Source organism: Elephantulus edwardii, unplaced genomic scaffold, assembly GCF_000299155.1.
Source record: "Elephantulus edwardii isolate Elephantulus edwardi_28Jun2011 unplaced genomic scaffold, EleEdw1.0 scaffold00338, whole genome shotgun sequence".
In the NCBI taxonomy this organism is placed as follows: Eukaryota; Metazoa; Chordata; class Mammalia; order Macroscelidea; family Macroscelididae; genus Elephantulus; species Elephantulus edwardii.
In genome coordinates this window covers 2,230,432-2,245,481 of record NW_006400088.1, presented here as the reverse complement: position 1 = coordinate 2,245,481, position 15,050 = coordinate 2,230,432, and the positions used below count along the sequence as shown (strand labels likewise).

General features: G+C 37.3%; 1 protein-coding gene across 1 annotated transcript in view; it reads left to right on the top strand.

The window, feature by feature from the left end:
* The window catches only part of RB1CC1 (RB1-inducible coiled-coil 1), a 58,504-nt gene extending 53,872 nt beyond the window's left edge, over positions 1-4,632 (top strand). The window contains exons 21-23 of the mRNA XM_006901610.1: positions 1,403-1,539; positions 3,565-3,635; positions 4,201-4,632. Of these exons, the coding sequence (XP_006901672.1) occupies positions 1,403-1,539; positions 3,565-3,635; positions 4,201-4,278 (286 nt within the window). The 3' untranslated portion in view covers positions 4,279-4,632. The remainder of the gene's footprint in view (positions 1-1,402; positions 1,540-3,564; positions 3,636-4,200) is intronic.
* The last annotated feature ends 10,418 nt before the right edge of the window (positions 4,633-15,050 follow it).

Sequence of the window (15,050 nt, the reverse complement as noted above, 5' to 3'; positions counted from 1 at the left end):
GCCCCGGGCCGGGGGCCGAGGGAAGCCCGCCCCGGGCAGAGGGCCGCGACGGCTCGCCCAGGGCAGGGGGCCGAGGGCAGCCCGCCTAAAAGTATTTTCTAATACTGTCTTTCTGGATGCAAAAATCTGAGCTAAATTTTGTTTTAATTTTGTAGTTATTCATATGCATTGTATTTCATGGATTTACATTGTTTTATATAATGATATACAATTGATCAATGCCTTTTATTACCCTGTTTTTTCAAGTCACCATTGTATCTTATATATATATTCCTTCATAAACTCGACAGTATGTCTGCCCTAGTAATTCCTCTCCATTTTTCTTCCTTTTTTCTTCCCTTCTTTTTCTTTGTTATAGGTTTCTTCACTAAATTATTATTTCTGCAATAACTTCATGGTTACTAATTTTTGACTTCTCATTTTATCTTCTGTCAGTAATTTGAAAGAATTGGGTGGTATCTGTTTACAAAAGCGTATGTCAAGTGGATGAGTAATCTTTCAGACAATAGAAAGGGATGTGTTTAAATGGCCCAGTTCAGAGAGTCACCATCTTAGTAACATGTTCTGAGTTCAGCCACAACAGTATCTTCTTCATACATGTTGATAGGTCTCTAAATATTTATATTGTTTTATAATATGTAATATTTAATGACTATAAGGCAGCTTTTTAAAACACCTTCCTTACCGCCCCTGATGTGATGATATAGCAAGTATGATGTTGTTATGTGCTGTCCTTAACCAGTAGGCCAACAGAGCTCCATGTCATGGTCTTGAAAGTATTCATAAATTATTGAGTATGTTTTGAGCATTCCTCTCAGGCACTAAAGAACAACATGTAACAGTTGTATCTGCTTCTCATTTTCCTTGTTTCTTTCATTCAGACTTTAAATATACATTGTCTTGTTCCAACCCCCTGAATCTTACTTAACTTTCTCTTTATGTTAATAGCACTCTCAAGGGAACACTAGAAAAATTGGTTCTAGTTAATTTTTTTTTTGCCCCTTTGACCAATTATGATGTAACTTCATCACAAATCTGACGGAAACTTATTTCTCCTAATAATTTGAAAGATTAGAACTATAATCTTCATATGACTAGGTTAAATATAATGGGGCATATCTTTCATCTCTTTATCCAAGCATGGTTTTCCTCTTTTTGAGTGCTTGTTAATGTTGAACATTTGCCTTGAGACACTCAGTGTCTGACATTTGCACTACTGTTCTTTGAACATCCATGGTGTGTGCCCAGCACATTTTAGGAAGCTTTCACAGAGTATGAGAAGAATAACTTACAAATGTAAAATTTACTTTTGCATTAATACTTGCCTAGTTGGGTGTTGCTAAATATTTATTTACATTTCCATAATAGTCACTGTATATTAAAATTGCATTACTTTCTCCAGTTTCCAGGTGGGAGATTTGGTACTCATCATCCTAGATGAACGCCATGACAATTATGTATTATTTACTGTTAGCCCTACTTTATACTTTCTGCATTCAGAGTCTCTACCTGGCCTGGATCTCAAACCAGGTGAGGGTGGTAAGTGTCACATTCAAAATTACATAATAAACCTTGAGTAAATATCTTTAAGATATTTCTTCTGTGTTATAAAGTTGTATATATTACTTTGGTTTCTATTTAAATTCTACTGACATTTGGAAATTCAGAGTATAGATCCATGTAATAGATCTGTTGATCTGAATATTTAATTGACTAAGGATTGAATTGACAAAGATTAAAAAAATAAACACGCTCCCATCAAATCAATTCCGATTCATACTGACCCTCCATCAGGTTTCCAAGGCTGCAGATCTTTAAGGCAGGAGACTGCCCATCTTTCTCCCGTGGAGCAGCTGATGGACTTGAATCACTAACCAACATGCATTACTTTGCTTCACCAAAAATAACTTCTAGCACTAGTAGAATTATATGAGAATTATTAGTCCATTTTAATAAATGTTCTGTTTTATCATCCTTTGGTTTTTCATTATCCAGTACTTGTATTTTGTCTCAAGGCTGTGAATTTTATTTAAATTAAATACAAATGTCTGTTATCCTTTTTCTTTTTAAGGAATCAAAGAGAAAACAAAATTATTTGCATCATAGACTGTCAGCTCATTTGAACTCATCACCAAGATAACTTACGTTATCTTGTCTCCTGAGTGATTCTGTATTTTTCAAACTCTCTTCCTTCAACACAAGATAATAAATGTCTAGCGGAGTTAAGTCTTGTCCATAAAACCTATTGCTGCTCTCTCCTATCCTCCCAAGGACTTCAAACCAGAGATGGCTCCTTGGGAGTATGCTAATCAGGGTTACCCTAAGGGTGTGTATATTATCAGGATGTTTTAATGCCTTTGATAGTGAGACTCAATATGGAATATATCCCTCTTACTTTCCAGGTGCCAGTCAAATACTTCATTTTAAGAGGACTCCTTTCAGTCCTTAGAAATTGACTGGGAAATGCTGTTGAGAATATTTTCCACATGCTGTGGTATAAGGGTTTTATCTATCTTGTGAAAATATCTGTATATTTCAGTTATATATCTGTATATATCAGTTATATTGTTTAAAAAAATACATTTCCCACCCCCAGATATATTTTGTATTTTGCTACATTTATGTAGTAAGGTGTGTTTAATACTTCTGATGAGAACCTTAACCATTTCATGCTAAACAAAATAATAATTTCTTGAATTCCTCTTCTGATAAACTTAAAAAGAGAATGAGTATGTCTTCTTAGCTTTTCACATGATTTTTCATGCAAGCATCCTTTCATTCAAGCACAATCCTTTTTTATTTTTGTAGTTCTTTATCTTCACTTATGTATTCATTAGGCATGCACTCTGCTCACATGGAACTCTAGTGGCATAATGGCTCAGCTGCTAATGAAAGGTCTGTAATTCAAACCCCACAGCATCTCCAGAGGACATATAACTGTGGCAATCAGCTTCTGGAAAGATTGTTGTTGTTTTGTGCTGTCATTTAGAAACTACAGTTCATAGTGACCCTATGAACAATAAATTATAGCCTTGGTAACTCTAGAAAACAAGTCATCTCTGTGCAATGGAACTCTTAAGAGTCAGAATATATATTAACTGTCCCTATACTGCTGTAGCAGGCACTGTTGAGTACAAACTTGTGAAAGATTTTGCTCCTTCCTTTGAAGACATGTTTCAAACATTATTTTCCAAATAACTATGTTTTACTTGGAACCTAAGAGAATAATTTTTTTTTTCTTTTTTTTTTTAATAACTTTGCAGATCTGGGAAAAGTCATTTTTGTGTCTTCTTTCAGTAGATGGCACTATTGAGTTAGCTTAGAATTCCTAGATTTCTTTGTTCATTTGTGTATATTAGATTATTAATATTTCTTGAACTTTGTCTATACTTTTATATTCTATCTATATTTAGTTGAGAGGGGTAAAATCTATGGTTGAAAATTAATTATATTACATACAGCTATGCATTTCAGTTTCAGCAGTTTCAAAAGTGCTAAAGTAATTAAAGTGTTACTTTAATTCAATAATCTTTTAAAATAAATTTTAACAATTTGATTCATCAGCTTCAGGTGCATCTAGAAGACCCTGGGTACTTGGAAAAGTAATGGAAAAGGAATATTGCCAAGCAAAGAAGGTAAAACAAATGAGAGCATATGTGCTGTCAAACTATAAATTCTAGAAAAGAGAATCATACTGCTTTTTATATAGGAATTGTTGTGCTGTGGGCAGAGCTTAAATTTCATTAAATTCAGACCATCAATTTCATAAGTTGTCTGTAGACATTAGAATAAATTATCAACAATCTAACCCTGCTAATATATAACTGATGACTATGAAAGTAAAATATTTTCAGTAAGTAGACTTGATACTTTAATAACTTACCCCTGCTGAATAACAATGTAAAGAGAAAAAAAATACACCTGATATTAATATACCATAGAATTAGTAAAAGCGACTACACAATTTTCCCACCTTCCTTGTCATTCTAGTCTTTAGAGTAAGACATTAAGATTATGTAAAGCTGTATTATTTAGATTTATTTGATATTGATGATTATCAACTTCCATTAATAGTTGTAGCTAAATATTCTCATATGGTCACGCTTCAGTTTTGTGTAATTTGATAAAGTTTCCTGACAGAGGGATATTTGTGTAATTTGGTTTAGTCATTTAAGTGATTTTATTTCCTTTTCCTTCTAGGCACAAAACCGATTTAAAGTTCCTTTGGGGACAAAGTTTTATAGAGTGAAAGCGGTGTCCTGGAATAAGAAAGTTTAATAGAAGAAATTAATAACATTTTTGACCCGTCTTACAGCATCATTTATCACTCCCAAAACAGGCCATCCTTTTATACAGAGTCAGCGTGACAGTACTCTTCCTTGATGTACAACATTGACTTTTTAACTGGCTACATTTAGCAACAATAAATTCATCAGACTCTTGGCTGAATTAAAATGGTTTTATTTTGGGTTTTTGTTTGGTTTTGGTTTTATTTTTTTTAAACCCAGATAATTCTAGAAATGCGGACCAAACTAGTTCATTTTCTCAAAGGGCATACATACCCTGTGCATTATGGCTTGTAATTAGCCATATTAATTGCCTGTTAAATATACATTAGCTTGAACTTAGATGTTAAATGTTAGTTATTATTACCAGCATTTGTCCTTTTGTGAAGCCAGTATCAGATAACTTGCACTCTTTAACACATTCTTTATAAAATGTTTAAATTCTTTAAAACTATTTAAAGAGGAGTATTATCATGCATGCAGATAATCATACTTTTGAGTTTGCCTCTGTAGATTACTAAAGCAAATTGTTTCATTTTTTTTTTAAATGCCCTGTGGTGTTTAAAAAAGGAACTGTGTAATTTGATTGACTGATTTTTTTAAGGTCAGCCATATGTAAATTATCAGCAGTCTTTAAAAGCACTTTTCAGTGGTTGGTCATCTGGGTTCTAAAGGGAAGTGTCAAATGTCTGTGCCATTGACAGTTTCAAATGAAACACTCAAACCTTCCCAACTTGTTTATTACTCTATTTAGAATAATCATATTGATGAAATTGTAATTCATGGTTGAGTTTCAGGAAAAACACATGTTCATTGTATATTAACCATATAGAGGTCATTTAAATAACAAAATATTGTATTGTAAAAGACATGTAGAATTTTAAAACAATAAAGATTTGAACCTGTAAATGTGTGTGCCTTGTAAAGAAGCATACATTTTCGGTACATTTGAGTCACTGCTGAGAAGTGTTAAATTGTTATATATCATATCCAAGAGAAACGTTTATTACAAAAATGTTCCTTAATTATGTATTATATATAACAGGATAAAGCAGTACTAACTGTAATAGAATTGTATAAGCTAGATTGGGAGAAAACAAGGGCATTTAAATGAGTTAGTAGAGTGAGATTTAAGTATGTTGCTAGAGAACAATAAAAAAAAATTTCTCTTTTTCCAGAAAATATTTCATTTCTTCACAAAACGGAAGTTAAATATTTTTTAAAATATGTATATCTAGGAGTACAGAAAATGGAATGAATACCATAGTGTATAGAAAATGGAATTTGACAAGCATATTCATGAATAAATGAAAAATTATTTCATATGTTTCTATTTAATCTTTCCATGATAGCATCTTCAATCAGAGGCTTCAAGAGCAAAAAATGATAAGCGTAGTAGTTGTAGAAGGTGTCTGTTTGAGCTCAAAACAATCTGCCAGATAATCTATTTTGTTTGACTCAATTGCTGACTTTTAAATGTGGTATGTAGTCTTTGTACTCTGGAATTCTAGTGTCTGATGCATGACGCCAACTCCATCATTTTGTTAATGCTGTTCATTACTCTTGGATATTGTTTTTCTTATATCTGTTCTTTTTCATTAAAAACCAAAGAGTGTCGTAATTTTCTTAAAAGAAAAATGAGACATGAAAATATAAGCTCTTTAATCATTAAAGGCAAAATGCCCAAGTTTCTATTCACAGTCTACTTTATGGCTAAAGGAGGTCTTATTAAGGTTAGGGTGACTTTGAAGGTTAAAGTCTAAATTTAAAGGACTTTAGACAATGTGAAAAATTAATAAGACTGAACAAAGAAAACATGATTCTTTTTGAGTTGGGATGTTGAATAGTGCTGAACATTCCAAGGGCTTCCAAAAGAACAAACAGATATGTCTTAGAGAAGGTGCAGCCAGAGTGCTATTTAGAAGGAATGTTGATGAAACTTAATCTCACATGTTTTGGGCATGTTGTCAGCAAAACAGAGGAAGCCCCTCAATGAGATGGATTGACAAAGTGTCTGCAGCAATGGGCTCAAGTGCATTGAAGATGCGGATGGCACAGGATAGACAGGTTCAAGCTTTTTTGTACAGCATCGCTATGAGTCCAGTAGCAACAGTGAAATCTAGGCCAGATGCTGATTGTGGAACAGACCATCAGCTACTCATATGCAAGTTCAAATTAAAGCTAAAATAGGTCAAATCATGCCCACAGGAATAAAAGTTTGTTCTTGAGTCTCTCCCCCCTGAATTAAAAAACCCAGCTCAGGGACAAATTTGAGGCCATTAACACTAATGAATGAAGACCAGAAGAGCTGTGGGGAAGATGCTAAAAAATATCATCCATGAAGATTGCAAAAGTTCATTACAAAAAAGGAGGAAGACCAAAATGAATGTCAGAAGAGGCTGAATATTGCACTAGAGTGTCAAGAAGCCAAAACGAAGGAAATCAAGAAGTTAAGGCACTGAATGGAAGATTTCAAAGGGCACCTTGTAAAGACAAGGAAAAGTATTACAGTGAAATGCACAAAGAAATGGAGTCAGAAAATCAAAAGGGTTGACAATGCTCTGTATTTCTTAAGATGAAGGAACTAAAGAACCAGTTCAGACTGTGAGTTACAATGCTTAAAGGTACTATGGGTAGAATATTGAATGATTAAGGAAGCTTAAAAAAATGTGGAAGGAGTATACAAAGTCACTGTACCAAAAAGAATTGGCTGACAGAATTTCAAGAACCGGCATAGAATCAAGAGGCAATGTTGATGGAGGAAGTTTAGCTGCTCTGAAGGATATGGCAAAAAAGTAAGCTCCAGGAATTGATGGAATACCTGTTGATACAGTTCAACAAACAGATGCTACCCTGGGTATGTTCACTAGAGTGTATTAAATCTGGAGAACACCTACCTGGCCAGTTGACTGGAAGAGATCCAAAAATCATCAAACAATTTCACCAGTATGACACACTAGCAAAATCCTGCTGGAGATTAACCAGAATTCCTCCCTCACCACATCCTCTCTAACATTTATTACTTGCTGCCCTGTCAAACTTTGCGACTGTTACTGGAGTGAGATGGCACCTCATTGTGGTTTTGATTTTCATCTCTCTTATTGCCAGTGATTTGGAGCATTTCATGTGTTTGTTTGCCATTTGAATTTTCTTCCTCTCTGAAAATTCTTTCCATGTCTTTTGCCCATTTTGTGATTGAGTTATCAGTCTTTTTCTTGTGGAGGCGTAAGAGTATTCTGTAAGCTTTTGTTATAAGACTCTTGTCTGAGATGGTATTACCAATTGTTTGTTCCCAGTCTGTAGGTTTTCTTTTCACCCTGTTAGAAAAAGTTTTTGATGCACGCATGGATTTAATCTTTTGACAGTCCCATACATCAATTTTATCCTCTTTAGATTGTGCATTTCTGGTTGTATTCGGCAATCTCTTGATAGCTTGGACTAGCGCTTCTAAGCTTAATCCCAGTTTGTCTCTATGAACGTTATGGTTTGGGGCTTTACTCCCAGGTCTCTGATCCACACTGAGTTTAATTTTATGTATGGTGTGAGATGTAGATCCTGTTTCAGCTTTCTGCAGGTGGAAGTCCAGTTCTGCCAGCACCATTTGTTGAAGAGGTTGTCATTTCCTCATATGATAGTTTTTATTTCCTTGTTGAATATCAATTGACTCTTATACATTGTTGGTGGGATTGTAAAATGGCACAACCATTCTGCAGTTTGGCACTTTCTCAAAAAGCTGAACAAAGAAATTCCAGATGACCCAGCTGTTCCACTTCTTGGAATATACCCTAAGAAAACAAGAACTGAGTCATAGACTGAGATTTGTACACCAAATTTCATAGCATTATTCACCATGACAAGAACATGGAAAGTCCAAAAGACAAACCACAAATGAATGAATTGAGAAATTTTGGTACAATCACACAATGGAATGCTATTCAGCACTCAGGAGCAATGATTTTGTAAATTTATTACATAACTTGGGAGGGATTAGAGAGCATTATGCTGAGGAAACTAACTCAGTCCCACAAGGATAAATATTGTATAAAACCTTTATTGTAGAATCAGTGTAAGGATCCAAGAGGGGTGGGAGAGGTTGGAAGCAGAGGGATGAGGGAGATTAATCATGGGGGTTGTACAAATTGATGGGAAGGGTGAGGTAAATTGAAAGAATTAGTTCTTGAAAACAATGTATTCGAATTTTGTAAATAAACTAGTGACGAGGGGAGGGGGCGATATTTACTAGAAATAACTGAAACAGTACATTGACAGAGAACTACTAGAAATACAAGCTGCATTTAGAAGAAGTTGTGGTACAAGAGACTTTGCCGCCAAGTCAGGTGGATCTTGGCAGAAAGCAGAGTACCAGAGAAATGTCTGTGTTTCATTAACTATGCACAGACATTCGACTTTCTGAGTCACAACAAATTGTGGCTAACTCTGAGGAAAATGAGAATCCCAGAATGCTTGATTGTGCTTACATGAAACCTGTGCTTACTTGGACAAGGAAACAGTCCTCAGAACACAGCAGGTAAACACCGATTCAAAATCAGGAAGAGAGTATGTCAGGAAAGTGTCCTGTCTCTACACCTTGTCAGTCTTTATACAGCATATACACAACCTTGTGTGCTGAAACAGAGGATGACCTAATGTGCTTGCTGCAGAAGGTCAAGGACTGTAATCTTCAGTATAGATTGAAGCTCAACGTCAAGAAGACAAATATTCTCACCACTAGTCAAGTTGGCAGCACCATTATCGAAAGGAGATTGAGATTGTTAACAATTCTAGCTTTCAGACCTTTAAGAATCAAATCCCTGTACACATCCAGAAATTTCACCAACAGGGTAAAAAGAGAAGCCACAGACTGGGAAAAAATAACTGGCAATGACATGTCAGATAAGGGACTTATATCTAGAATTTAACAACCCAGTTGAAAAATGGGCACAGGGTATGCTTCACCAGAGAGGACATTCAGATGCCCAACAAGCACATGAAGAAATGTTCAAAATCCCTAGCTCTAGAAAAGTTGCAAATCAAAACAACTATTCGATATCAACTCACCCCAGCCAGTAAGAATAGCAAAATTTAACAGAACAGCAAACAAATGCTGGTGAGGATGTGGAGAAACGGGAACCCTTATTCACTGTTGGTGGGAGTGTAAAATGGTGCAACCTCTATGGAAGGCTGTATGGAAAAAAAAGTTGCAAATAGAAATACCATTTGACTCAGCAATTCCACTACTGGGAATATACCCCAAAGAAACCATAACCGCCATTCAAGCATATATATGCAAATTCATGTTTATTGTGGCTTTGTTCACAATAGCAACAATTTGGAAACAACCTAAGTAACCATCAAGAAATGAATGGATAGAGAAGCTGTGGTATATTCACACAATGAAATACTACTCTGCATTGAAAAGGAACTAATGAAATATTATACAAAATGAATGACCCTTGAGGACATTATGCTGAGAGAAATTTCTCAGTCTCAGAAGGACAAATCATAGTGCCACTGTTGTAAAATGGGACTGACATTGGGGTTGGGGAAAGACTGAGAAAGATGGGCTAAATTATACTGCATTGAAACAGATGAGGGAGAGAACTTTAAAAAGGATATATGATTAGGTATTATTGTCAAGACAGGAGACCAGAACGAAGGCTGCATAGTGGAGTGGAGTGGACTTGGGGGGAGGGATTGTATAACAAAGAATTTTTATTTTATTTTACTTTTCAAAATGAAGACTGGGTATTGGAGTGGACGTGGGGGGAGGGATTGTATAACAAAGAATTTTTATTTTATTTTACTTTTCAAAATGAAGACTGGGTATTGGAGTGGACGTGGGGGGAGGGATTGTATAACAGTGAAAGAATTTTTTCGAAGAGGAGTGAGAACTGGGAGGGGTGGGCTGTTAGAAAGTGCAACAGTGAATGAATGGAAATCCAAAGTCTCTTTAAACTTTCATTAAAATTAATGATAGAAAATATTTTTTTAAAAAAAACAAAACCCAATTATAGCTTTCTTGGCTCCACAATCAGCACTCTTAGCACCAGCAGTCAGGAAATCAAAAGACAAATTGTGCCGGGAAAATGATGTCAGGGACCTCTCCAGAGTACTAAAAATCAGCAATGTCACTCTAGAGACTAATGTGTGTCTAATCAAGGCCATGGTCTTTGCAGTTACTTGCTATGCATCAGAGAGCTGGACAATGACCAAGAATGATAAAAGTATCTTTGATGCCTTCAAACTGGTACTGGATAAGAGTTGAACATACCATGGACTGCCAAGAAAACAAAAACAGGTCTGTCTTAGGTGAAACCAGGCTTTCTTGGAGGCTAGGATTTTGAAGCTCCATATTACATATGTCGGGCACATGGCCAAGAGGTCCTTGGAGCAAGACATCATGCTCAGAAACATGAAGGTGTTGCACAAGAGAAGAAGACCACAGATGAGATCATTTTATATCAGTACCTGGGGCAGTGAGGGTTTGTGTGTCAGAGTCGGTGAGACTGGCTCAGAATAGGGCAGGCATCAGAGCTGTTGCTATGGGTTGCAGGTGATAAAATGGCACAATGATACAATGAGCAGTACTGGACTTAGCAGTGACATTGGGCCATTTGACAACATCGTGATGGAAGTATTAAATAAGTTGTCATCTGTTTCATTTTACTTTACATTTAGAAATGAAAAAAAAAAGTTGCTTTGGGGAAATCTGTCAAGGATTTCTCCAAAGTACTAAAGAACAACAATGTCCGTTAAAGACTGATGTGCCAGTTCAGACTAGGTGCATTTTTCCATTGCCTTGTATGTATCTGAACATTGGACAATAAATAAGGAAGACAGAAGAATCAATGTCTGAATTGTGTTCAGAAAGAATACTGACTATCCCATGGACTGCCAAAAGAACAAATGAGTCTGTCCTGGAGGAAATGTAACCAAGGTGTTCCTTAAAGGCACAGACCCTCACATCCTTTAGATATGTTATCTGGAGGGGCCAGTTGTTCGACAGACAGCACAATGGGAAAGGTGGAGGGTGAACAAAAGGTGGAGGGTGACTGCCAAGAAGATGCATTGATACAGTAAAAATGGTCTCATATCAGAGGTCATGGCCATGGTGCAGGATGACAAAATTCAGACCTGTTGCTCATAGGGTCACTATGATAATTGACTGGATGACACTTAACAAGAAGATGGCTGGGATGGGATGGCGAAATTGGAGCCCTGGGCTAGAATGTAGAATGATAATAGTAGCAGTGGGAAACTGATGGCTCTTAAAAGAATTAAATATGGTCCTGTTGTTGTTATGTGCTGTCGAGTCGCTTGTGAATCATAGTGACCCTATATGAACAACAGCCCTAAACTCTGTCTTTGACACTCCCATCCCAATTACCCTAGTCACTGAATCAATCCACCTCATTAGAGGGCCTTCCCCTCCTGCACTTTCCCTGCACCCTACCAAGCATGATGTCCTTCTCCAAGGACCGGTCTCTCCTCAAAACATGCCCAAAGTATGTTAGACGGAGCCTCAGAATCCTTGCCTCCAAGGAGCCACCCCATTTAACCCTTTCCAGGATGAATCTGTTTTCCTAGCAGTCCATGGTACTCTCAATACTCTTCTCCAGCACCACAGCTCAAAGGCATCAATTCTCCTTCTATCCTCCTTGGTCATTGTCCAACTCTCTGATGCATAACAAGTGATTGCGAAGACCAAAGCCTGTATCAGACGCACCTTAGTCTCCAGAGAGACACCATTGCTCTTCAGTACTTTGGAGAGGTCCCTAACAGCAGACTTTCCCATGGCAATGCACCTTTTAATTTCCTGGCTACTGATGCCAAGAGTGTTGACTGTGGAGCCAAGCAAACTGAAGCTTTGAACAATCTCAAATCTCTTCACCATCCATCCTGATGCTGCCAGTTGGTCCAGTGGTGAGAATCTTTGTCTTCTTCACATTGAGCCTCAATCCATATTGTAGGCTTCAGTCGTTGACCCTCTGCAGCAAGCGCTTCAAGTCCTCCTCACTTTCAGCAAGCAGGGTTCTGTCATCTGCATAACACAGATTGTTGATAGATCTTCCACCAATCTTGACCCCACATTTCTCCTCATAGAGCCCAGCCTCCTAGATAATCTGTTCTGCATAAAGGTTGAAAAGGTATGGAGACAGGACATATCCCTGGTGTACACCCTTCCCAATTTTGAATCATGTAGTGTTCCCTTGCTCTGTTCTGATGACTGCTTCCTGGTCCAAGTATAGGTTTAACATTAGAACGATCAAGTGTTTTGGGATTCCCATTCTTCTCAGAGTCAGCCATAGTTTGTTATGATCCGCACAGTCAAACACCTTTGCATAGTCAATGAAACACAGATATACATTCCTCTCTTATTCCCTGCTTTCAGCCAAGATCCATCTAACATCAGCTACAATATCCCTAGTACCATGACCCCTTCTAAACCCAGCCTGGACTTCTGGCAGTTCTCTGCTGATGTGCTGTTCCAGTCGTTTTTGGATATAATCTTCAGTAGAATCTTGCTTGCATGTGAAATCAATGAGATTGTCCTATAGTTTCCACATTCTGTTGTCACCTTTCTTTGGGATGGGAACAAATACAGATCTCTTCCAGTCAGTTGGCCAAGTGGTTGTTCTCCAGCTTTCTTGGCACAACTTGGTTGGCACATCCAGGGCAGCATCTGTTAGCTGAAATAATGTCAATTGGTATACCATCTATTCCTGGATTTTTTGCCATTTCCTTCAAAGCAGCCTGAATTACTTCTTTCATCACCATAGGCTCTTGCTCATACATTGTCTCGTGAAATTCTTTTGTGTCTACCAATTCCTTTTGATAGAGTGACTCAGTATATTCTTTCCATCTTCCTTTAATTCTTCCTGGATCATTTAATATCCTGCCTAAAGCATCCTTGATTATAGGAACTGGAGGTTTGAATTTGTTCTTCAGTTCCTTGAGCTTAAGAAATGCTGAGCGAGTTCAGCCCTTTTGATTTTCTGACTTCAATTCCTTGGACGTTTCATTGTAATATTTTACTTTGTCATGCCATGCTGCCTTTTGAAATCTTCTATTCAACTCTTCAGTATCTTGAATTCTTCATTGTGCTTTGGCTTCTCTGTACTCCATTGCAATCTTCAGAGTCTCTTTTGACATCCATTTTGGTCTTCTTTTCTTCTTCTGTCTTTGCAATGACAGTTTGCACTCTTCCTGGATGATACCCTTGCTATCCTCCCACAACTCGTTTGGTCTTTGGTCATTAGTGTTCAAGGCCTCAAACCTTTTCCTGAGATGGTTGTGAAATTCAGGTGGGATAGACTCAAAGTCATATTTTGGTGGCCTTGGATTTGGTTTCATTTTCCTCAACTTCAGTTTGAACTTGCAGATGAGTAGTTGGTGGTCTGTTCCACAGTCAGCTCCTGGCCTAGTTTTCCCAGCTGATACTGAGCTTCTCCAGGTCCTACAATAAATTATAACTTAAAATTACTGAATTTTCAAAAGCACTTCTAATTAACGTTTTCACTCTCGAAGTAAATCCTGCTTCAAGAGTTACTGCCAAGATTTGCGTATATTTTAGATCCTTTTCCTCTTAAGTCCATGTCTCAAAAGTATTATTTACAAAAGCTATTCTAGACACTGCTAGTTAATACAATCTGCTAGATACCAGCATAAATCATTTTGACGTCTTAGTAAATGGCGGAGTACGCACACTATTTGGCTAAGAGCCTCAAGCCATTTTTTTCTTTCTTGGACTGAATCCAACCCAGCAAGTCCTGGGTCTCCCTGAATTCTGCTCACAAGCTGAACATTTTAGATCATCATCTTTCCCTGTGTTTCAAGCACTGGAACTTAGAACATTTCCTGAAAACATTTTGCTAATAGTTTAGCTGCTGTAGAACATAAGCGATTATCTAACTAGCTTCAGTTAATAGTTCCACTTACCATAACTCTGCTGACAGGATGTGCACCCCTTTCTAGCTTCAGCTGATTAGTGCCACATATTTTGGGCCTTATGCACTAATTTATATTTCAGGTATATGTTGTATAACGTGCACTCCAAAATTTAGTAGCTTAATTACTTGCGACTACAGTTTGGGATTGGCTCAAGGGTCAGGCTTATGCTCATCTCTTTGAAGTAATTCAGATTGGTGCAGTCATTCATCAGCTTTGTTAGGGCTGGCTAATGTGCAGTGTCCTACCTCAAAGGTCTGACAGGTAAGGCTGTCATATGGGATGCCTTGATTTTTCACATAGAAGAACTTGACTTCTGCGCTTTCTTACTCAGTGGCAAGAGCAATCCTAAAATGTGCCTACAGAAAATTGAGGCTTGTCACATAATGTGTTTTCTAGCACCAGTAGGGGTGAGGAGTTAGGAAAGCTAGCCAACCACAGCCCCTCCAGCTGCTCTCAGCTTTATTGATACCAAGATTACGCAGCAGAAGTTGTACCAGCCAAGCAGTTTTCTATATACACAATTCAGTGGCATTGTTCAGGTTCTGTGACCGTGTTCTCACCTGTCATTTCTGAATTTATCCGTTAACAAGCTCACTGCCATAGATGGCTGCTGCTCTCCGTTTGACTTCACGTAGTAAAATTTTTAAATGGCATAATCCTCAAGACACATTGTTTACTAGGTTGTTGTTGTTGTTGTTGTTGTTGTTGTTATGTGCTGTCGAGTAGCTTGTGACTCAAAGCGACCATATGTACAACAGCCCTAAACTCTGCTCTGTCCTGTGCCAATCGCACTGTCCCTGATACTCCCATCCC